The 24,329-nt window shown below is 49.3% G+C and overlaps 1 protein-coding gene across 1 annotated transcript in view; it reads right to left on the bottom strand.

Annotated features, from left to right (window-relative positions):
- The window catches only part of atp10d (ATPase phospholipid transporting 10D), a 74,741-nt gene that overhangs the window by 32,578 nt on the left and 17,834 nt on the right, over nucleotides 1-24,329 (bottom strand). Inside the window, exons 8-15 of the mRNA XM_079692807.1 lie at nucleotides 23,812-23,939; nucleotides 21,987-22,239; nucleotides 19,772-19,968; nucleotides 19,051-19,242; nucleotides 17,414-18,098; nucleotides 17,223-17,329; nucleotides 16,682-16,808; nucleotides 4,367-4,551 (exon numbers count right to left, since the gene is read on the bottom strand). Coding sequence (XP_079548933.1) covers nucleotides 4,367-4,551; nucleotides 16,682-16,808; nucleotides 17,223-17,329; nucleotides 17,414-18,098; nucleotides 19,051-19,242; nucleotides 19,772-19,968; nucleotides 21,987-22,239; nucleotides 23,812-23,939 — 1,874 coding nt within the window. The remainder of the gene's footprint in view (nucleotides 1-4,366; nucleotides 4,552-16,681; nucleotides 16,809-17,222; nucleotides 17,330-17,413; nucleotides 18,099-19,050; nucleotides 19,243-19,771; nucleotides 19,969-21,986; nucleotides 22,240-23,811; nucleotides 23,940-24,329) is intronic.

Genomic DNA, 24,329 nt, shown 5'->3' with positions numbered 1-24,329 from the left:
CGGGCAACGAAGGAGTGGCTTCGTAAGAAGCATTTCAAGGTCCTGGAGTGGCCTAGCCAGTCTCCAGATCTCAACCCCATAGAAAATCTTTGGAGGGAGTTGAAAGTCTGTGTTGCCCAGCGACAGCCCCAAAACATCACTGCTCTAGAGGAGATCTGCATGGAGGAATGGGCCAAAATACCAGCAACAGTGTGTGAAAACCTTGTGAAGACTTACATAAAACGTTTGACCTCTGTCATTGCCAACAAAGGGTATATAACAAAGTATTGAGATGAACTTTTGTTATTGACCGAATACTTATTTTCCACCATAATTTGCAAATAAATTATTTAAAAATCAGACAATGTGATTTTCTGTTTTTTTTCGTCTCATTCTGTCTCTCATAGTTGAGGTATACCTATGACGAAAATGACAGGCCTCTCTCATCTTTTTAAGTGGGAGAACTTGCACAATTGGTGGCTGACTAAATACTTTTTTGCCCCACTGTATTTGCTTCAAATAAGCCAAACCATTGTAAGAGCAGGTGCATTGGTTTTCAAATGGGGCCAAGGTTCAAATGAAGCGGGTGTTTTTTTAGCCTGCGACGGAAGAAATCTTGACTTTCTGCTGTTCTGATATCAATGGAGAGCTCGTGGAAGTTTGCTTTTGAGTTTGTTTTATTATATCCATCCATCCATCTTCTCCCGCTTATCCGTGGTCGGGTCGCGGAGGTAGCAGTTCCAGCAGAGAGCCCCAACATTTGTTTTCCCCGGCCACATCAACCAGCTCTAACTGGGAGATCCCAAGGCGCTCCCAGGCCAGCGAAGAGATATAATCCCTCCACCTGGTCCTAGGTCTACCCCTTGGTCTCTTCCCAGCTGGACGTGCCTGGAACACCTCCCTAGGGAGGCGCCCAGGTGGCATCCTAACTAGGTGCCCGAACCACCTCAACTGGCTCCTTTCGACGCGAAGGAGGAGCGGTTCAACTCCGAGTCCCTCTCGGATGACCAAACTTCTCACCTTATCCCTAAGGGAGACACCAGCCACCCTGCGGAGAAAACCCATCTCGGCCGCTTGTACCCGCGATCTCGTTCTTTCGGTCATGACCCATCCTTCATGACCATAGGTGAAGGTAGGAACGAAAATGGCCCGGTAGACAGAGAGCTTTGCCTTCTGGCTCAGCTCCCTTTTCGTCACAACGGTGCGGTAAAGCGATTGCAGTAACGCTCCCGCTGCTCCGATTCTCCGACTCATCTCACGCTCCATTGTTCCCTCACTCGAGAACAAGACCCCGAGATACTTGAACTTCTTTACTTGGGGTAAGGACTCATTCCCTACTTGGAGTGGACAGTCCATCGGTTTCCTGCTGAGAACCATGGCCTCAGATTTGGAGGTGCTGATCCTCATCCCAGCCGCTTCACACTCGGTTGCGAACCGATCCAGTGAGTGCTGAAGGTCGCAGACCGATGAAGCCATCAGAACCACATCTTCTGCAAAAAGCAGTTGTGCAATCCTTAGTCCACCGAACTGCAGACCCCCTCCCCCACGACTACGCCTCGAAATCCGATCCAGGTATATTACAAACAGGATTGGTGACAAAGCGCAGCCTTGGCGGAGGCCAACCCTCACCGGAAATGGGTCCGACTTACTGCAGAGGACCCGGACACAGCTCTCGCTTTGGGAGTACAGAGATTGGATGGCCCTGAGTAGAGACCCCATACTCCCGCAGCACCTCCCACAGTAACTCCCTGGGAACCCGGTCATACGCCTTCTCCAAGTCTACAAAACACATGTAGACTGGATAAGCTAGTCCCAGGCCCCCTCCAGGATCCTTGCGAGAGTAAAAAGCTGATCCGTCGTTCCACGACCAGGACGGAATCCGCATTGTTCCTCCTTAATCTGAGGTTCGACAATCGGCCTGACCCTCCTTTCGAGTACCGTAGAGTAAACTTTCCCGGGGAGGCTGAGTGGTGTGATGCCTCTGTAATTGGCACACACCCTCTGATCCCCCTTTTTAAAAAGGGGAACCACCACCCCGGTCTGCCACTCCTTCGGTACTGTTTCCGACTTCCACGCAACGTTGATGAGACGTGTCAACCATGACAGGCCCTCAACACCCAGAGCCTTCAGCATTTCTGGGCGGATCTCATCCACCCCCGGGGCTTTGCCACTGTGAAGTTGTTTGACGACCTCAGTGACCTCCCCCCGGGAGATTGGTGTCGATCCCCCGTCATACTCCAGCTCTGCCTCTAACATAGAGGGCGGAGTCGTCGGGTTCAGGAGTTCCTCAAAGTGTTCCTTCCAACACCCTAACACTCCATCAGTTGAGGTCAACAACGTCCCATCCTTACTGTACACAGCTTGGATGGTTCCCTGCTTCCCCCTCCTGAGGTGTCGGACAGTTTTCTAGAACAACTTTGGTGCCGCCCGAAAGTCCTTTTCCATGTCTTTTCCGAACTTCTCCCACACCCGCTGCTTTGCCTCGGCCACGGCTGAGGCTGTTGCCCTTCGGGCCTGTCAGTTCCTTGCAACTGCCTCGGGAGTCCCCCGGGATAACAAATCCCTGAAGGCCTCCTTCTTCAGTCGGACGGCTTCCCTGACCACCGGTGTCCACCAGGAGGTTCGAGGGTTACCGCCCCTTGAGGATCCTAGGACCTTGAGACCACAGCTCCCCGCCGCGGCTTCGGCAATAGAGGCTTTGAACACCGACCACTCTGGTTCAATGTCCCCAACCTCCACAGGAATGCCCGAAAAGCTCCGACGGAGGTGTGAGTTGAAGGCCTCCTGAACTTGGGCCTCCTTCAGACGTTCCCAGTTCACCCGAACTACACGTTTGGGCTTACCAGGTCTATCCAGAGGCTTCCCCCGCCACTCGACCCAACTCACCACCAGATGGTGATCAGTTGACAACTCCGCCGCTCTCTTTACCTGAGTGTCCAAAACATACGGCCTCAGGTCCGATGATACGAAAACGAAATCGATCATGGACCTTCTGCCTAGGGTGCTCTGGCACCACGTACACTTATGAGCATCCTTATGTTCGAACATGGTGTTTGTTATGGCCAATCCATGACTAGCAGAGAAGTGCAGTAACAAACCACCACTCCGGTTCAGATCAGGGGGGGGGCCGTTCCTCCCAATCACTCCCCTCCAAGTGTCTCCATCATTGCCCACATGTGCGTTGAAGTCTCCCAGCAAGATTAAAGAGTCCCCTTCAGGAGCCCCATACAGGAATCTTTCCAGGGTCTCCAAGAAGGCTGTATACTCTGAACTGCTGTTGGGTGGATAAGCACACACAACAGTCAGAGTTTTCCTACCCATAACCCGCAGGCATAGGGAGGCGACCCTCTCGTCCACTGGGGTAAACACCAACAACGAAGCACCCAACCGGGGACTTGTGAGAATCCCCACACCCGCCCAGCGCCTCACACCTTGAGCAACTCCGGAGAAGAATAGAGTCCAACCCCTATCCAGAAGTAAGGTTCCAAAGCCGACGCTGTGCGTAGAGGTGAGCCCAACCAGATCCAACTGGTAACGCTCCACCTCCCGCACAAGCTCCGACTCCTTCCCCCCCAGAGAGGTGACGTTCCACGTCCCCAAAGCCAGCTTCTGTCTCCCGGGTCTGGTCCGTTGAGACCCTCTGCCTTCACTGCCACCCTTCTGGCAGCGCACCCGACCCCATCGCTGTTTCCCGTAGGTGGTGGGCCCACGGGACGGAGAAGCGGAGGTGTTGCCCACGTTGCCTTTTCGGGTTGTGCCCGGCCGGGCCCCGTGGCAAGCCCGGCCACCAGACGCTCGCCGACGAGTCCTCCTTCTGGGCCTGGCTCCAGAAGGGGACCCCGGGCTTCCTCCGGGCCGGGTATCCTCACTTCGTGTGTCGTCTTTCATGAGGTCTTGTGAACCAATCTTAGTCTGGCCCCTTGCCTGAGACCAATTTGCCATGGGAGACCCTACCAGGAACACAAGGTTCTAGACAACACAGCAACCAGGTTCCTCAGGGCACACAAACCTCTCTACCACGGTAAGGTGCTGGTTCTTCAGAGAGGAATATGTGTGATATATATGTTTGCTTTTAAACCCTTACTCTAAAATAACCACGAAACTGACGTTAATATAGACCACAATGCAGCATGACTTTTACTCAAAACACATTTACTAGTAGGGTTAAAGCATATTGACAGCTACCGTGTGTATCAGAATATACACTAAGACAACTGACATTACTGAAACTATGTAAATCAATCATATCCACGACTTGCCATTTAGACTCAAGCACCTGCAGAATGAGCGTTGGGGATCTGGATAAACAAGCAGAGCTTGAACTTTTAGACTTTCCTCATTAAAGCCAGCACACATGCTGACACCCCGCAACCCCCCCACCGCTGACCTTGCTCCCACAGCTGGCTGTCAGCAGCTGGTCGTTGGGACCCAGCAGTTTGCAGGCGTAGGCAATGTTGATGGCTGTTTCCTTTTTGTCTCCAGTGAGGATCCACACTTTGATCCCAGCTTTCTGAAGAGCTTCTATCGTCTCCGGGACTTCTTCCTGCAGTCTGTCCACGATGCCTGTGCTGCCTGGACACACACACACACACACACACACACACACACACACACACACACACACACACACACACACACACACACACACACACACACACACACACACACACACACACACACACACACACACACACACACACACACACACACACACACACACACACACACACACACACACACACACACACACACACACACACACACACACACACACAATTAACTGTAAGTCACTGGAGTCCGACAAATGTAAATTATTCCGGTCCTATTGTCCAGTGAAAATTATTTCCTGTCAGCACATTTTGAAGTGTATCAAAAATATGCTAAGTAGACAATACATCAACAATGGGAAGCCATTGCTTTGATGGTATAGATATATTTTTACAGTATATTAAGCCAACTGGAATTATTTGTCGTAGGAGTTACAGCAGAGAGGTGCGTAATATGTTTTTACATCATGCACAATTTTTATATAGTCCATCCATCCATCCATCTTCTCCCGCTTATCCGTGGTCGGGTCGCGGAGGTAGCAGTTCCAGCAGAGAGCCCCAAACGTTATTTTCCCTGGCCACATCAACCAGCTCTGACTGGGGGATCCCAAGGCGCTCCCAGGCCAGTGAAGAGATATAATCCCTCCATCTGGTTCTAGGTCTACCCCTTGGTCTCTTCCCAGCTGGACGTGCCTGGAACACCTCCCTAGGGAGGCGCCCAGGTGGCATCCCAACTAGGTGCCCGAACCACCTCAACTGGCTCCTTTCAACGCGAAGGAGGAGCGGTTCAACTCCGAGTCCCTCCCGGATGACCGAACTTCTCACCTTATCCCTAAGGGAGACACCAGCCACCCTGCGGAGAAAACCCATCTCGGCCGCTTGTACCCGCGATCTCGTTCTTTCGGTCATGACCCATCCTTCATGACCATAGGTGAGGGTAGGAACGAAAATGGCGCGGTAGACAGAAAGCTTTGCCTTCTGGCTCAGCTCCCTTTTCGTCACAACGGTGCGGTAAAGCGACTGCAGTACCGCTCCCGCTGCTCCGATTCTCCGACCCATCTCACGCTCCATTGTGAGTGACAGGCTATAACCCAGGAACAAGTGTTTGAAAGGCGGGGAAAAGTTGTTTAAAATAGTCGGAAAAGTGTTTTTAAACGTATGGAAGAGAGTTGTAGCCTGTGATTTTGCAGGATATAATTTAACATGGAACCTCTCCTGGAAATGCACAGAATATGTCCATTTCCAGGAGAGGTTACATGTTAAATTATATCCTGCAAAATGACAGGCTATAACCCAGGAACAAGTGTTTGAAAGGCGGGGAAAAGTTGTTTAAAATAGTCTGATACCTCCAGGGCGCATCACCGCATTTTACAAGCCAGGGAAGGTGTCTGAATCCTGGGTAAACATTGTTTAAATAGTCTGACACCTGGCACTGTATTTGCCCCTGGGAACCTTCAAGGTTATATTCATGTTTTATTATTTATTTAATAATCACATGATTTTTACAAAAACAGTATACACAGTATACATATATACAATAATAATAATAATAATAATATAACAATATACATAATAAAAACATGAAAAGTGGTGAAAATGAGAAAATGTATCCGAAAATAGTGCCTCATAATGCGGGCATGTGGACAGTAGCCAGAGACTCACAGGCACACACACATGCAGAGATCCAGGGGGCGGAGCACATGGCTTTTTTTACCCAGAAATAAGTCTATGAGAGGCGGGGAGACTCAGAGGACAGGCTGCGTCACCTCACTTTGTAACCCAGGAAAAGAGCAGGAATTCTGGCTGCGTGAGTGTTAAAAGTGCATTCATCTGTGTTAATCCGACAGCCGCAGAGGTGCTGACGCAAAGCAGGCGGAACAAATTGATTATTTTAACCAGGAATAAATGTTTGCAAGGCGGGGAAAGTGTTCCTGCAGCCCCTCCATAACGGTAATAATGATTAGAAATGATTTCCAGGGCAGAAAGCGTTTTTTAAATGTGGAAAAAAATATGTTAAACTGTTTAAAAAGCACAAAGTGATTTGAGTGCAGTTCTCATGTGTCCCCACAGGAGGGCGCGTCGTCCCAGGGAGCACAGTGCATGGTGACAAGGTACGATGTATACCCTAAAATAGCATGCTAAGCGTGGGTGGATTAGTTTCAAAGCATGCACACTCTGCTCGTGTCAGACTTCCATCAAATAGACCGGGGAAAACACCTCTCATTAGCCCCTCACAGACCACCAAAGGATGGACTAAGCAGCTCCAGCACGGCTCCCTCACATGGAGCTCAGGTTATTTCATACCTCCAGGAGAGGGACCGGGAAAACCACCTCTCTGTAGCCCCTGACAGAGCCCCAAAGGACGGACTAAGGACCTCCGGCAACAGTGGCACTTCCATAACCTCGTGCACCGTGAGACCCCGGGCCCCCGGACTTAAGCACTCCCCCACGGACTAAACCCAGATGTTCACACCCTACAGAACTTCATGCCCCAGGTTACCCTAAAGGGGTGGATTTTGCGGTGCTTTACCGTCCGCACATCGGCATACATATTCGGCCTTATTCATGACACTACCACCCCTTCTTTGGAGGATATTCTCATGCTCCTGGTAACCCTTTAAATAGTCTGATACTGTCAGGGCTCATCACCGCACTTTACAAGCCAGAAATAATGTTTAAATGGTCGGGAAAAGTGTTTTTAAACACATGGAAGAGAGTTGTAGCCTGTCATTTTGCAGGATATCATTTAACATTGAACCTCTCCTGGAAATGCACAGAATATGTCCATTTCCAGGAGAGGTTACATGTTAAATTATATCCTGCAAAATGACAGGCTATAACCCAGGAACAAGTGTTTGAAAGGCGGGGAAAAGTTGTTTAAAATAGTCGGAAAAGTGTTTTTAAACGCATGGAAGAGAGTTGTAGCCTGTCATTTTGCAGGATATAATTTAACATGGAACCTCTCCTGGAAATGCACAGAATATGTCCATTTCCAGGAGAGGTTACATGTTAAATTATATCCTGCAAAATGACAGGCTAAAATACCCAGGGATACGTGTTTGAAAGGCAGGGAAAAGTTTTTAAAAATAGTCTGATACCTCCAGGGCGCATCACCGCATTTTACAAGCCGGGGAAGGTGTCTTAATCATTGGTACACATTGTTTAAATAGTCTGATACCTGGCACTGTATTTGCCCCTGGGAACCTTCAAGGTTATACTAATGTTTTTTATTTTTTTTAATTTAATTATCACACCATTTTTACAAAAACAGTATACAAAATAAACATAATAACAACATGATTACAACATGATTAACAGGGGCCTGGGGGCCATATTAGCCGTCTAACTTGTACAGTGCACCGGGGAAAAAAGGTTGAGTCCACGGCCCCTTTCCCCTCATCAGGAGTATCAATCGGTCCTGAAGAAGAGGTATCGCTGCTCTCCGCCCCTGAATCCTCTTCGGAGGTAGCTGACGGTGGTAGACCTCCTTCTGATGATGATGCCGCTGCAGCTGCTGCCGCCGCCCTGAACATGGAGCGGATCTTCAATGCCTCCTTTATTCCAGGCGTATTCGCGTAGAACCGGTCTGCAGTGCTTACGTCGTGGCACATAAACCTAGCCAGAATCGACCTGCTTTCTGGATCTTGGTGATGCTTGATATTGTCAGCCAGGGCAGTGCGCAATATGGTGAAGGTGATGGCTGTTTCTAGCCCAGCATCAGCCCAAGCCCTCTTCAAGTGAGCGTTCAGGTTCTTGGAAGCCTGCTTCCCCGATGTGAAAAGGAAGAATTCACTCCGAGGACCCGACAAGCCCTCTTTTATTCCCATCCACCGCATGACCCAGCTAAACTCCTTTATTGTAAGCACCAGCTGTGCTTCACCAAATGTCTTGGCAGTCTCTGGCCCGACTCTGAAATATACTTGCTCCAGCCACGGACCCTCTTTGTGTCTTTTAGAAACAGCCAGTCTGACAGCCGGTCAACACCATGGGCCATGAATACTATGAAGTTCTTTATCCGGCTGACATTGGACAAACAATTCTCTTTCCGTTTTACTGTCAGTGCGAGACCCTCACAATGACCTCTGTATGTCTGAATGTACGTCTCCATGCTTTTAGGCAACGTGATTTCACGCATGGTATTCCGCAGTCCCTTCCCAGTGCACCATTGATTTTGGGAAGAGGGCCAGTCCTTAGCCAGATTAGCTTTCAGCTTATTGGAGACAGACGCACGGGTCTTCTGGCATACAGGGGTCTCACTACAGGAGGCTTCTACGGACCGCATGACAGTCTTCATCGGGGTCTTGCTTCCGGAGGCTTCTGGGGACCGCATCACAGACTTGAGAGGGGTCTCGCTCGCAGAGGCTTCTATGGACCGCATTGACAGTCTTCACCGGGGTCTCCCTACCGGAGGCTTCTGGGGACCACATGACAGTCTTCACCGGGGTCTTTTTTCCGGAGGCTTCTGGGGACCGCATCACAGACTTGAGAGGGGTCTCACTACCGGAGGCTTTGTCGGACCGCATGACAGTCTTCACCGGGGTCTTGCTTCCGGAGGCTTCTGGGGACCGCATGACAGTCTTCACCGGGGTCTTGCTTCCGGAGGCTTCTGGGGACCGCATGACAGTCTTCACCGGGGTCTCACTACCGGAGGCTTTGTCGGACCGCATGACAGTCTTCACCGGGGTCTTGCTTCCGGAGGCTTCTGGGGACCGCATCACAGACTTGAGGGGGGTCTCACTCGCAGAGGCTTCTATGGACCGCATGACAGTCTTCACCGGGGTCTTGAGAGGGGTATTGCTGCCGGAGTCTACTGAGTTCATGTCGGGGGTACTTGGGATTGCTACGCCCTTAAATCGTATACATTCTTTGTCTTCCTCAAGCAGAGCAGCAGTGGCATTCTGCTTCCTGGGTTTTAGACCCTGTTTTAGCCTGGAGCACAGGGTCTTCACCTCATCAATGAGGGCATCCTTCTGAGCCCTCAATGCCACATTGTCCAGCCTCACATGCATGCAGTCCTCTTCGTCACACTCGGTATGTGGGGAGAAGGGTGGAGGGTGCACCGGGTATTCTTCCTCATTGTCTATATCCAATAATGTAGCCATTCCAATGATGGGATTAGTCTCTCGGAGGTCATGGAGCAACTGCATGGCCACACTATGCTTCAGCCTTGCCATGACCTGATGTGCCTCATCTCGGGAGAACTAAGGGTGGTCACGAGTTACATGACGGTGTAGTTTCTTCCCAGCATACGAACACCCTGTGATGGGACAGGGTTTGGTCCGAAAATGTATTCTACCACTGGCCATTTTAAGAATGATGCCTCTTTCCTCCAGGTTCCGCACTGCATGTTTGTGCTTAAGGTGCTTATTCAAAGCCAGAGAGCGGAGACTGCACACCGGGCATTCGGTCAACATCCTTCCAAAAACACACACAATGAATTCTATTTAAATGGTTTTCTGTTTCTCCGTTTATATGCGTTAGCCAACTGGTGATTGCAACCATGGGTCCGATGCTTCAATGCAGGGAACACGGACCAAGGGGAGGACTTGGGTTACCACCTGGTTAAAATGGTCCCACCTCCGCACCAACGCGGGGCTGGTGATGGGTCCGATACATTGATTGTTTTTTGTTTCATGGTTCTGCCACGAGCTCACAAGACAGTTTTGGGTACAAAAACGTGGGGATAACAGTACCTCCGGGCGCTCCGTCCCGCTCCGGCTTTCGCCGCAGCGGGGGGAGGAGGCATTGAACCCCTCGCACCTGCCCCCGGAGGAGGCAGGGGAGTCAGGTACCCGGAGGCGCACGGTGGACGGCCAGGGCGAGACCGCCACACCGCACTGGAGTCAGAGTTCCGAGTTTTTCGAGCCAGGTCCCGGTGAAACGCAGTACGGAGCACCCGGCAGGAACCTCCAGCAGACCCCCCCGCGCGGTTCCCTCGTCCCTCGGAAGAGGCGGAGAGGTGGGTGTTTTTCATCTGCTGGCGGACTGCCGGGGAGAACGTGCTGCTCGGGAGTCAGGCTCAGAGTGGGGTGGGGAGAGAAGGTAGAAGCAGAGGCTGCAGAAACAGCCAGAGCCTTTCCCCTCTAACACACACCTCATTTGGTGCATTGAACCCCTCGCACCTGCCCCCGGAGGAGTCAGGTACCCGGAGGCGCACGGTGGACGGCCAGGGCGAGACCGCCACACCGCACTGGAGTCAGAGTTCCGAGTTTTTCAAGCCAGGTCCCGGTGAAACGCAGTACGGAGCACCCGGCAGGAACCTCCAGCAGACCCCCCTGCGCGGTTCCCTCGTCCCTCGGAAGAGGCGGAGAGGTGGGTGTTTTTCATCTGCTGGCGGACTGCCGGGGAGAACGTGCTGCTCGGGAGCCAGGCTCAGAGTTAGTGGCAGTGAGAGCCCGTGCACCTGCCTTTTACAGCAGGCACGCGCTGGTATCGGGGTGGGGAGAGAAGGTAGATGCAGAGGCTGCAGAAACAGCCAGAGCCTTCCCCTCTAACACACCCCTCATTTGGTTCATGAGCACTGGGCAGAGTCCCCTGTCAACTCTCCTTATATTCCTCCGGAGACCAGTTGGGACATGGCAGCATCCCACTTCGCCTGGTAGACCATATCGTTAAATGAGCTCAGTAATGTACTGCACAACATCACATGGGTAAAATGAACTATATAATGCACTGCAAAATCACATTTGGTTTATTTCCAAAAAGCCTGGAAAAAACACATATCCATCATGTCCTGTAAAATATCATTCTTTGTTTATTTCCATCCTTCAGGCAAATACACATATCTTTGTCCGCTCCAGGATTACCCGTAGTTTGGATGAACCGACCGCCAAGCACCGGAAGCTGGACCCGGGGAGGAGGCCCTCCGATGGCGGGTCAAATTTGATGATACCGCAGCTGGATGGACACTACCCGTAGAAGAACACCTGGGCGGGACCAGGCATGTCCCTCTTTGCAGACAAGCATATATGCGCTCCCAGGAGCAGAGTCAAACCCGCAGTTTGGATGAACCGACCGCCAAGCACCGGAAGCTGGACCCGGGGAGGAGGCCCTCCGATGGCGGGTCAAATTTGATGATACCGCAGCTGGCTGGACACTAGCCGTAGAAGAACACCTGGGCGGGACCAGGCATGTCCCTCTTTGCAGACAAGCATATATGCGCTCCCAGGAGCAGAGTCAAACCCACAGTTTGGATGAACCGACCGCCAGAGCACCGGCACGAAGCCGGGCCGGCGGAGGCCTTTCGATGGCGGGTCACGTTTGCCATTCGATCAATGTCTTTGCAGACAAGCATATATGTGGTTGTTACGCAGGATCAAACAGGTAGTTTGATGAAGTAGGGTCCTGTGCCCGGAGCAAGGCCAATTGCTGAATGCCGCAGCTGACTAAGGCCGCTATGCCACAGTGGAGGATGAGAGAAACAGGTGTTTGTCTTGCATTCCGCGGCGAAGTGGGGAGGTGGAACTTCCACCCCGCTACGGAACCTGTGGTGGGACCCCTGAGTCAGACGGTTCGTCTTGGAAACGCTTCATATTGGTCGGCCTGGGAGGTAAGAGACACGCAGGGTAACGGACACGCAGGGTTACCCCCACGCAGCCCACGCAACACGGAGGAGGCAGGGGAGTCTGGTACCCGGAGGCGCATGGCCGCAACACCGCACTGGAGTCAGGGTTTCCAGTTTTTCGAGCCAGGTCCCAGTGAACGCAAGACTCCAGCAGGAGCCTCCAGCAGACCCCCCCGACGTTTCCCTCGTCTCTCCCGGCCATCAGAGTCGAACCCGCAGTTCGGAGGAACCGACCGCCAGAGCACCGGCACGAGGCCGGGCCGGCGGAGGCCCTCCGATGGCGGGTCGCGTTTTCCATTCAATCAGTGAGAAATCAGAAGAGGAAGGGAAAAAAAAGATTAACTTGTCTTTTTGGAGAACCATCAAAAATGGCTAAAAGTGTTGAAATGTATCCGAGAATAGTGCCTCATGAGGCGGATTGAGTCCCCTGTCAACTCCCCTTGCATTCCTCCACACTCTGAAAAAGTCAGAGTTATTTTTTGGAGAACCATCAAAAATGGCTAAAAGTGTTGAAATGTATCCGAGAATAGTGCCTCATGAGGCGGATTGAGTCCCCTGTCAACTCCCCTTGCATTCCTCCACACTCTGAAAAAGTCAGAGTTATTTTTTGGAGAACCATCAAAAATGGCTAAAAGTGTTGAAATGTATCCGAGAATAGTGCCTCATGAGGCGGATTGAGTCCCCTGTCAACTCCCCTTGCATTCCTCCACACTCTGAAAAAGTCAGAGTTATTTTTTGGAGAACCATCAAAAATGGCTAAAAGTGTTGAAATGTATCCGAGAATAGTGCCCCATAAGGCGGGTAAAGTCCCCTGTCAACTCCCCTTGCATTCCTCCACACTCTGAAAAAGTCAGAGTTATTTTTTGGAGAACCATCAAAAATGGCTAAAAGTGTTGAAATGTATCCGAGAATAGTGCCCCATAAGGCGGGTAAAGTCCCCTGTCAACTCCCCTCGCATTCCTCCATACTCTGAAAAAGTCAGAGTTATTTTTTGGAGAACCATCAAAAATGGCTAAAAGTGTTGAAATGTATCCGAGAATAGTGCCTCATGAGGCGGATTGAGTCCCCTGTCAACTCCCCTTGCATTCCTCCAGAGCCCAGTTCAAAAACTTTAAGTTTGGTAAGAACCATGCTGGGGGGTCTCCAGGCAACAAAATGTATCCGAGCCAAAGTGCACATAAAGCGGATGAATTCCTCCATGAAGTTACACAGCCGTTTTTTTTCTGAGTCCTCTCAAAAACCGGGTTTCCGATTTCGTGCAGAAGGTAGCTTGTAAAACATGAACGGTTTTTTACAACGGAGGAGGGGAAGTCTGGATTCCCCTCTCCGTTGTACCTTGCAGCGGGGGAGGGGAAAAGTGTTCGGGGCTTCGTCCCGAAGCGCCGAACACTTGAGCCCCTTCTCCCCTTCTCTGAGCCCCTTCTCTGTTGTAATTTTAAAAGTTCATTTTTTGATTATTTTAACATATAATTGACCGTTTTCTTTCATTTGTTTTTCTTTCCACGGGTGGGGGCCTATGGCAGGCTGCCTATGAGCTCCCAAATTTGGCCCGGATCATCCGGAATTTGTGGGATAAGCTCCATAAACTGACAAAGTCATCCAAATATGTCGCTTTTATAGCCCAAAGATATATCATGCAAATACATAAAAATAGTAAAAGGTACGATTGTGCTCTGCATTAACCGGAATTTGATTTATATAGCCCCCAAAAAATGATTAAAAATCATTTTCGTGGGGAAAAGTGTTAAAACGCCTGATTAAAGCATTTGCGGGACCCCAGCGAGCTCCAGACTAGTTGCATTGTGTCGGGGACCCTGGAGAATGATAAGACCCATCATTTAAATGCAAAAACCACCATTAAAAGTCACTTTTAGGGGCGAAAAACAGCCTCTGTCCACTTCGTTAACAAACTGATAGGCAAATGGACAAAAGTGTGATTAAAGCATATGCGGGACCCCCGCGAGCTCCAGACTAGTTGCATTGTGTCGGGGACCCTGGAGAATGATAAGACCCATCATTTAAATGCAAAAACCACCATTAAAAGTCACTTTTAGGGGCGAAAAACAGCCTCTGTCCACTTCGTTAACAAACTGATAGGCAAATGGACAAAAGTGTGATTAAAGCATTTGCGGGACCCCAGCGAGCTCCAGACTAGTTGCATTGTGTCGGGGACCCTCCACAATGATAAGACCCATCATTTAAATGCAAAAGCCACCATTAAAAGTCACTTTTAGGGGCAAAAAACAGCCTCTGTCCACTTCGTTAACAAACTGATAGGCAAATGGACAGAAGGGGGAACACGGCCCAGCCGCTGCTCCGCTGCTCCAGACTATGTGCATTGTGTCGGGGACCCTGGAGAATGATAAGACCCATCATTTAAATGCAAAGCCCACCATTAAAAGTCACTTTTAGGGGCAAAAAACAGCCTCTGTCCACTTCGTTAACAAACTGATAGGCAAATGGACAGAAGGGGGAACACGGCCCAGCCGCTGCTCCGCTGCTCCAGACTATGTGCATTGTGTCGGGGACCTTCCACAATGATAAGACCCATCATTTAAATGCAAAACCCACCATTAAAAGTCACTTTTAGGGGCAAAAAACAGCCTCTGTCCACTTCGTTAACAAACTGATAGGCAAATGGACAGAAGGGGGAACACGGCCCAGCCGCTGCTCCGCTGCTCCAGACTATGTGCATTGTGTCGGGGAGCCAGGTCAAACCCCTCCATGCACACCACCAGAACCAGAACCTCACGACCCTGGTGACCTTAAAGGTGTTTGTCTTTGTTTGTTTTTGTATTCCACATAGACAGGCTGGGGTTCAGCACCACGCACAGAGCCTGCCCGCTACCTCCAGGGCGCATCACCACATTTTACAAGCCAGGAAAGGTGCATGGATCCTGGGTAAACATTGATTAAGTGTTTTTAAATGTGTGGAACAGTGTTTTGTCACTTTCAAAACTCTCCTGTCATTGACCGGAGAATTTGGGTCGATGTTGTATTCAATCTGGCCATTAATATTCCAGTGAGACGAAGTACGTACATTGACCGGAGTGATCCCATGTTAATTTTGTCCAAATTCCGGAACATTCCCTAACCACCGGTGTCCACCAGGAGGTTCGAGGGTTACCGCCCCTTGAGGCACCTAGGACCTTGAGACCACAGCTCCCCGCCGCGGCTTCGGCAATAGAGGCTTTGAACACCGACCACTCTGGTTCAATGTCCCCAACCTCCACAGGAATGCCCGAAAAACTCCGCCGGAGGTGTGAGTTGAAGGCCTCCTGAACTTGGGCCTCCTCCAGACGTTCCCAGTTCACCCGAACTACACGTTTGGGCTTACCAGGTCTATCCAGAGGCTTCCCCCGCCACTCGACCCAACTCACCACCAGATGGTGATCAGTTCACAACTCCGCCCCTCTCTTTACCTGAGTGTCCAAAACATACGGCCTCAGGTCCGATGATACGATAACGAAATCGATCATGGACCTTCTGCCTAGGGTGCTCTGGTACCACGTACACTTATGAGCATCCTTATGTTCGAACATGGTGTTTGTTATGGCCAATCCATGACTAGCACAGAAGTTCAGTAACAAACCACCACTCCGGTTCAGATCAGGGGGGCCGTTCCTCCCAATCACTCCCCTCCAAGTGTCTCCATCATTGCCCACATGTGCGTTGAAGTCTCCCAGCAAGATGAAAGAGTCCCCTTCAGGAGCCCCATACAGGACTCTTTCCAGGGTCTCCAAGAAGGCCGTATACTCTGAACTGCTGTTGGGTGCATAAGCACACACAACAGTCAGAGTTTTCCCCCCCATAACCCGCAGGCGTAGGGAGGCAACCCTCTCGTCTACTGGGGTAGACTCCAACAACGAAGCACCCAACCGGGGACTTGTGAGTATCCCCACACCCGCCCGGCGCCTCACACCTTGAGCAACTCCGGAGAAGAATAGAGTCCAACCCCTATCCAGAAGTAAGGTTCCAGAGCCGACGCTGTGCGTAGAGGTGAGCCCAACCAGATCCAACTGGTAACGCTCCACCTCCCGCACAAGCTCCGACTCCTTCCCCCCCATAGAGGTGACGTTCCACGTCCCCAAAGTCAGCTTCTGTCGCCCGGGTCTGGTCCGTCGAGACCCTCTGCCTTCACTGCCACCCTTCTGGCAGCGCACCCGACCCCATCGCTGTTTCCCGTAGGTGGTGGGCCCGCGGGACGGAGAAGCGGAGGTGTTGCCCACGTCGCCTTTTCGGGCTGTGCCCGGCCGGGCTCCGTGGCAAGCCCGGCCACCAGACGCTCGCCAACGAGTCCTCCTTCTGGGCCTGGCTCCAGCAGGGGACCCCGGGCTTCCTCCGGGCCGGGTATCCTCACTTCGTGTGTCGTCTTTCATGAGGTCTTGTGAACCAATCTTAGTCTGGCCCCTTGCCTGAGACCAATTTGCCATGGGAGACCCTACCAGGAACAAAAGGTTCCCGACAACACAGCCCCCAGGTTCATCAGGGCACACAAACCTCTCTACCACGGTAAGGTGCTGGTTCTTCAGAGAGGATTTTTATGTAGTGTTCCTATCAATTCTTTTCAAGCTGTGTCAGTGTCTCTCACCCAGCAGAGTGAGGCTGGTTTCCAGTCTGAGAGAAGACTCCATCAGCAGCTCCTCTCTGCTCTCTATGCTGCTCTCTGCCCGCAGCTGGCCCTTCAGCCACACCTGGTACTCCTCTTCTTCCAGAACCTACACACACACACACACACACACACACACACACACACACACACACACACACACACACACACACACACACACACACACACACACACACACACACACACACACACACACACACACACACACACACACACACACACACACACACACACACACACACACACACACACACACACACACACACACACACACACACACACACACTTTTTTGTGACAAGAATTTACCATGCTACATTAAAATGTACTCACACACAAGTGGCAACACATGTGTAATACAGTGGGCAATAAAAAGTTTAAATCTCTACCCCTTAACTTATGTTTATAGCCAGAGGATTCCATTATAGTAAATAATGTATGAGAAAATGTTTAAGATCATTTTTAATGAACAAAGTTTTTTTGTTTGGCCTTCCTGAGCGTTACCTTTTTGGCGATGCAGAGTGTGCGGAGGCCTTCTCTGGCATAGCTGTCTAAGTGGTTTTGGGTTTGTTCTTTGATGTGTCTGTAGATCTCCTGAGCCTCATCTGCACCTGAACTCACCAGAAAGACAAGTTGCTGTTACACCTTTCAGGCAAAGACCAAGTATTTCAGCTCCCAGTCACTCGGTTAACAACCTTTTGGTGCCCCCGTCAGGTCCATGATGGCGGAGTCGGCTCCCTTGGTGTAGACCACCACCTGTCCTGTGAGCGGGTGGCGGACCACCACGGACATCTTCTTCCTGTCTGAGTCGAAGGGCAGGATGTGGAGCAGGGGGACGGACAGGGAGCCGATCCCAGGCAGATCCACCGTCAGGCTCTCTGCCGAGCGGCCCCTCAGGGTGCAGCAGTACGCCTGGGCCGCGTGGACTAGGGCCGCCTCGTCCGGACTCTCCGCCTCGTACAGCAGCTCTTCATCAGCCTCACACTTACAATCCTCTTCTAGGGTCAAGTCCTCCGCATCCTGCCTGGCCCCGTCCGTCTTTGAATCTATGACATCATCCTTTACCTCCCTGCCAGACATCTGTCCTGAGTTCCCTTCCATGACTCTAGAAGATAGGTCCGGTTTAGGTCTCAGCCTGGAGGTTTCCAGGGTGCCCTCCAGGCTTGATTCTGACTCGTCCGTGGTGCTGTTACTGGAGGGGGGGAAGTTCAGCGAGCCAGTCTTCCCCCTGGCAAACTTCCGGTGGGCGAGGCTGTGGGGGCTGACTTTGATCTGGGGAGGGGAGAGGATGGAGAGGGCTGAGAACGGAGAGAAGCTCAGGCGCTGGAACATCGTCTTGATTTCCTCCAGGGACTTGAGAGGGGTCTGTTCTTCACGCACCTGCAGGAAAAAGACAAAAAAGAGAATGGGATCAACTTATGTAAGAAATCTAAAACATTTCCAGGCCCCTCCCCTCACGTTCTTCCACAGCCAATCCCCAAAACAGATGAATTAACACCCATGGGCTTCATTTCCACTGGGGACAGTTTGTGTCCCCCCACTTTCAAATGTGTTTATTATTTTTTTAACTGCAAGCTGTCATCGCCACGGAAGAGCAGGAAACACTGCTCTGTGGACACGTGCACGCTACCAGGTCTCGCGTGCACTTTCTAAAAATAGCTCACTGAATGATGAGCACAACAATGAATATAAATTGTCAATGTAGAAGACAATTCTACAAGAGAGTACTCCTGCTAAAGGACAAGTCCATAAAAAGACTTGCTAGACAACAAGTGTACAGTATGTGTGTGTCATGTACTACTCTAACAGCTCCTACACACGGCGGTGTGCGTTGCAGCTTCAACGCTCCTGCCCATTCACTTTGAATGGGGTGACATCACGCTTTGCCGAACTGCATTGTGTGGGTGCAAAGCTTCGCTTTGCTCGCATTGCTCGCTTCAAAAGTTGAGCAATGTTCTACTTTTGAAGCTTCGACGGAAGCGCCAGCCAATAAAATCATATGCCAGTACAAGCTCGAGCCAATCAAACCGCGTGCTTGTGTGTCTGGGGCGGGAGATTCATGTGATTGGTTGTTGTTCAAGCTTCAGACACGCCCACCGGCATGCTTCAACGCACGCCACCGTGTGTAGGGGCCGTAAGAAATCAATTAAATCTGCATTTCCTCTAAAGAAGGTTTTTTCCCATTTTCTTTATTGCACTCAGCAGCTAATCAGAGCATGTTGAAGACAGTACTACAGGCTAAAGTGAACCAAGCCATATAAACAAGTGAAAGCCTAGTACAAAGAGTACACATTGAATCTTGATCCTAGCTGTGAAGTTAACATGTACCCACCACGTGTCGCGGCTGGCTGGCAGAGGACACCACCACGCTGTTACAGATGGCCAGAGCCAGAAAGAAGTCAGTGATGTAGGTGAGCTCCAGGCTGGAGGGGGCCCCAGAGGAGCCGTCACTCAGAGCCAGCGCAGGGGAGAGGAACCAGTTGAGCTTCCTCACCAGCTCAGGGTCCGGCTGCACCTCCTTCGTCTGAACACACACATGGGGGCAGCATGGGATCATGCATCATACTTTAGCTAGAGCATGTTTCTCATATTGACAGGTTACAATAGAGTGCTGCAGGGATGTTGTATTATTGTTACCTGACCCAGAAGTTAGTTATCACAAGGGTTTCCTCGACAAAAAGCAATGAGATTCTTCGACAGAAGTCAATAGCTAATGTTTGGCTATATACAATACGGACTACATGACGGTTGTGTGCCTTCAAATCCCATTGCTAAGCTAAAGGCGGCATCGTATTTGGCGTCTAATAGTCTCACTTGTGAGGAACCGCCCTCCTTGTGACATATAAAAGCTTAGGACTCATTCCTGCACCACTCTATACAATGTGAATGAGATGTCTTTTAGCATCATGTTTGCTTGTAGACATATGAAGTGGGTTGGAGGTACGTGTTTGTGTGTGTGTGTGTGTGTGTGTGTGTGTGTGTGTGTGTATGTGTGTGTGTGTGTGCGTGTGTGTGCGTGTGTGTATGCATCACTGTGTGTGTGACAGACTGACCACGCGGCTGCAGAAGGCTCTGCTGCTGGGCTGGCTGTGATTGGTCAGCTCCTCTTCCTCCTCCTCAGCAGTGAGTGTGTGCAGAGACACAGAGCTGTGTCTGCAGCTAAGAGATCTGCTGCGGCCCGACTGCAGGGTCACCGAGCAACCGGACCCCTCCTCACTCCTGTCAGCCTCATACACCTCCAGCCTCCGAGCTGACACACACACACACACACACACACACACACACACACACACACACACACACACACACACACACACACACACACACACACACACACACACACACACACACACACACACACACACACACACACACACACACACACACACACACACACACACACACACACACACACACACACACACACACACACACATTACGTGCACTTATAAACAGATAATAACATCGTATTGATATATGAGGTGTGATTGATGGGTTTAATTTGTCTCAATTATTTGTTGTGATGTCAACATCTCTTCTATCATCTGCCTCTCATTTCATTGAAGATATTTGCTCTAATGTTTTTCCAGCATCGCATTATCTGTTTTTTAAAATATATTTTTCAGTACTAGGTATCTTAACAAAACAAAGTCAGATTTTGTTAGCTAATCTGACGGCTGCAAAGAAAAATAATTGCACCGCTTACAAATCCCATAATTACTTGATCATCACACACAGGATATTCTATAAGTCTGTCAGTTTTAGAGTTATCGTTTATGTTTGGTGCACGGCTGCTGATTTTGTCATTTCAATTTGATCAATATTTAAATTTCAATGCAGCTACTTTTCTTCTTTCTGTGTCCATTTTTGATTAAAAATATATATATATATATATCTTTTCTCATGCCTTATTTGTCTTTTTACACTGAAATCAGTTAAAACCAGCAATGGGAATGTACTTGTCTTATTTGATACTGTATTTATATAATTTCCGATTAAACATGAAGGCTATCTGACACACTGAAAAACAGCTGAAGTCTCCTGAAAGGACACATCCTGTATAAGTGTATTGTTTCCAAATACTCATGGTGGTGGTTGAGAACATGTTTACAGTTTGAATATTGAAGACATTTCACTTGTTTGATTTTGCAGTGGAATTACAGAGTTAATTTTGTCCTGTCATGCCCCTTTCACACCAACGCGTTTTCAGCTCCGGCTCGGAGCTGGAGCCTGAAAAGTACCGTTTTTTCCTGTTCACACCGCAGCGGCGCCGCCTCTTAGCTCCGGAATCCGGTTCACTTCCAGCTCCAAAAAATTGTCGGTCTAGAAGCAAGAGCTTCGGAGCTAAGAGGCGGCGTCGCTTACGTCGAGGCGTGCAGGAAACTAAACCCACCTCCCCTGAACATGGGTCGACTGAAGAGTCTCCTCATGCCTGCCTACAAGCAGTAGTGCTGAGCAAAGTGACTAGAAGGCAACCACACTTATAAAAAAAACAACACACTTTATAAAGTCAGGCAACACTAACCAGGCTTCGTGTGATTCTGTTTACATGTATGTGTGCCTTACTTTGACCATCCGTTCACTGTTATTGATCATTGTGGAGAGCAGGCAGGCGTTTTGTTTTTTATTATAGCAGCTATCGGATGGAATCCATACATGGGCTGCACAGGTTGAAAAGTATAAGGTTGGAGAAGTCGTTATTTAATTTAATCTGGCTTTGCTTTAAAAGCAACACGATCATCGACCCGACGCAGTCCCCCGTTGTTGTTGTTGTTGTTGTGAGTGCCGTTGGGGAGCAAATCAGCGATGTAAACGGTGACGTCATGACGCAGCAGCGGCAGCACCATCCCGGCTCTGAGTGGTGTGAACAAAGCGGGAGCAGAAACAGGAAACCGGAGCTGAACCACAAAAGCTCTAGCTCGGAGCTAGAAAGGGAAAAGCGCTGGTGTGAAAGCCGCATCATTCACACATAGAATTACCAATGATAATCAACGATTGATTGATTTGTCATTTCAATATGTCATCCTCTGTCTCCCCCTTTCAACACTATGACTATGATTACAAGTCTAGCACACATTGTAATGATCAGAGCCTATTGGACACCTGTTTTTCTTGGCGCCCTAAACCATTCCCCATATTGCCTGTCAGTTTATTGTACTAAACATATCTCATTGTTCCTGCTGGAACTCTAAGTAGGCCATTCCTTTGTCTGCAACAAAGGGGGCAAAAAGACAAATCTTTCTCGCTGTGTATATTATCGGTTCTTACCGTTTTCCTCATGAGGATATTCCACCCCGTAGATACTACAGCGGCGGAACACCATCTTGTTCTCCGTCAGAGTTCCTGTCTTATCAGAGAATAGGTACTGGATCTGACCCAGGTCCTCTGTGATGTTCAGGGCCCGGCACTGGATCCTAGAGTCCAGCTGCTGGTTGTACAGGGCTAGGTCATTGTGGATAAAGTAGATCTGGCCCAGTTTCACAACCTCAATGGACACGTACAGAGAAATGGGGATCAGCACCTGCAACAGAAAGGGATTAGGTCATACTTGTCAACCCTCCCGATTTTCGCGGGAGACTCCCGATTTCATTGCCCTCTCCCGGTTTCCTCCCGGGGTCATATTTCTCCCGCATTTCTTCCGATTTCTGACAAAATCAGATTTACTCAGGACTGTTTCCACTCGGACTTTAATACAGCTACACCATTGTTTGGTTTCCATGGTAACACATCTCTTTAGTAGCGCGCGCAACTCAAAGTCTGAGAGGGTGAGGCAGATAGTCACAGAAAACAGAACAGAAATCGACAACTACTCTACTCTCTGCTCACTCCTTTCCTGCCCACACATATGCACATATGCTACAGGCTACAGGCCGCAAGGCATTGCACTTAGAACTACAATAAGCATGTTAATGTTAATCTAACAGCTCCGGTCGATTTCTGAGGTCTCAAGGTTGGCAAGTATGGATTAGGTGCATTTATAAAAATGGCAGCAGATTGCAAAAAGCCTGTCAGGCACAATATTATTTTGATAATTTTGTAGATCATATTCCTTATCACTGATGCTATTGAGGGGTGCAGTGATGATACTTTTGAGGGCCGGAAAGCTCGCATGGGAAGAAAAACTTTGATCATACTTCCAAGTTTTGCTTAGCATGATAATTCTTGTTAAAAGTCCCCTATTATACTGTTTTTCATCAATATATTATGGGTCTCAGATATATACAAAACATGTCTCTGAAGGGATTGGCTCCAAACACCAAACAGATCATTGCAGCATCCCATAGTCCCCTCTGTTTAAGGCCTGTTTCCAAAGTGCTTATTCTGTGTCTGTTACTTTAGATGAAAATAAGGAGCCCCTCCCCACGCCCCTCTGATAGAGATTTGGTTAAAAAGAACACAATGGTGCTCTAGGAGGAGATTCAGGTGATAAGGTGTGTGTGTGTGTGTGTGTGTGTGTGTGTGTGTGTGTGTGTGTGTGTGTGTGTGTGTGTGGGGGGGGGGGGGTTACCTTGGTTGGTTATTGGCTAATGGTTACACAAGCCCAAAACAATCGTTATGACATCATAAAGTGGCCAAAATCTGATCAGCTCATTTTCAGACAGGTTTTTATATAAATGGATCAGGACGAAAAGAGAGGGGGTCTTTTTTCCTGAAACTTTCTGAATCTCTGTACACAGAGCGAATACATGTTGGTGTAGAAAAGACATGAAAAAGTGCATTTTACATGATAGGTACCCTTTAAAGTGTCAATGCAATCTTCAGAAGTAAAAAACGTTGACAGTAGCATGACTTCACCATTGCTAAGATAAAGGCAGCTAATGTTCGACACTATGAAGTTTAGTCGTCTCATTTAGTCACTTGTGAACAACCGCTTTTATCACTGGGGTATTTACTGACATATTTTCTTTTGCAGAACAAAACGTTACAATCTCTTCAGTTTGTGTTAACCACAGACCTTATTTTTGGCATTTAACCAAAAATGTGTTTGCTGTGACCAACACATCTGGAAATCAACACTTACTTGCAGCTAACAAGAGTCTTTAATAAGATTTAAAAAATGTAATTGTTTCTGGTGAAATGGTAACGTGTGTACCTGCAGCACAATGATCATAGTCCAGAAGACATAGAATCCAGCCAGGGCGGGAGAAGTCTCCGTATCCACCTTAAAGACCGGGTCTTTGAGATTCTTTAGCCAGAGGCCGTGACCTGAAACAGCAAACACTGTGAGCAGATACAGACTGAAGCTGGTCTTTTATGCTCCACATGTTCTTATACATTTCTCTCCAGTTGAATAAAAGCGGAATGTCTTCACGTTGCTCTAGTCACAGTTAGCATGATATTTCCTGTAGTTATAGTGAGCAAACTACGTTCATTTTCTCTACAATTAGCATCACATGTTCAATTAGTCTGTTATAGTGATCATCAAGTTCATTTTTTGCATAAATGTTAGCACATTTGTTCACATTGTATAGTACAGCTAGAATAGTATGTTCACGTTCCTATAGTTAGCATAATAGGTTCAATTTTCTTAAAGTGGACCTATCATGCTATATTTGAAACATATATTGTAGGGCCATACCTATACAAAACATGTCTGTGAATTTTTTTTTT

Source organism: Notothenia rossii, assembly GCF_949606895.1.
Source record: "Notothenia rossii genome assembly, chromosome: 7".
In the NCBI taxonomy this organism is placed as follows: Eukaryota; Metazoa; Chordata; class Actinopteri; order Perciformes; family Nototheniidae; genus Notothenia; species Notothenia rossii.
This window is presented reverse-complemented; position numbering and strand designations above follow the sequence as displayed.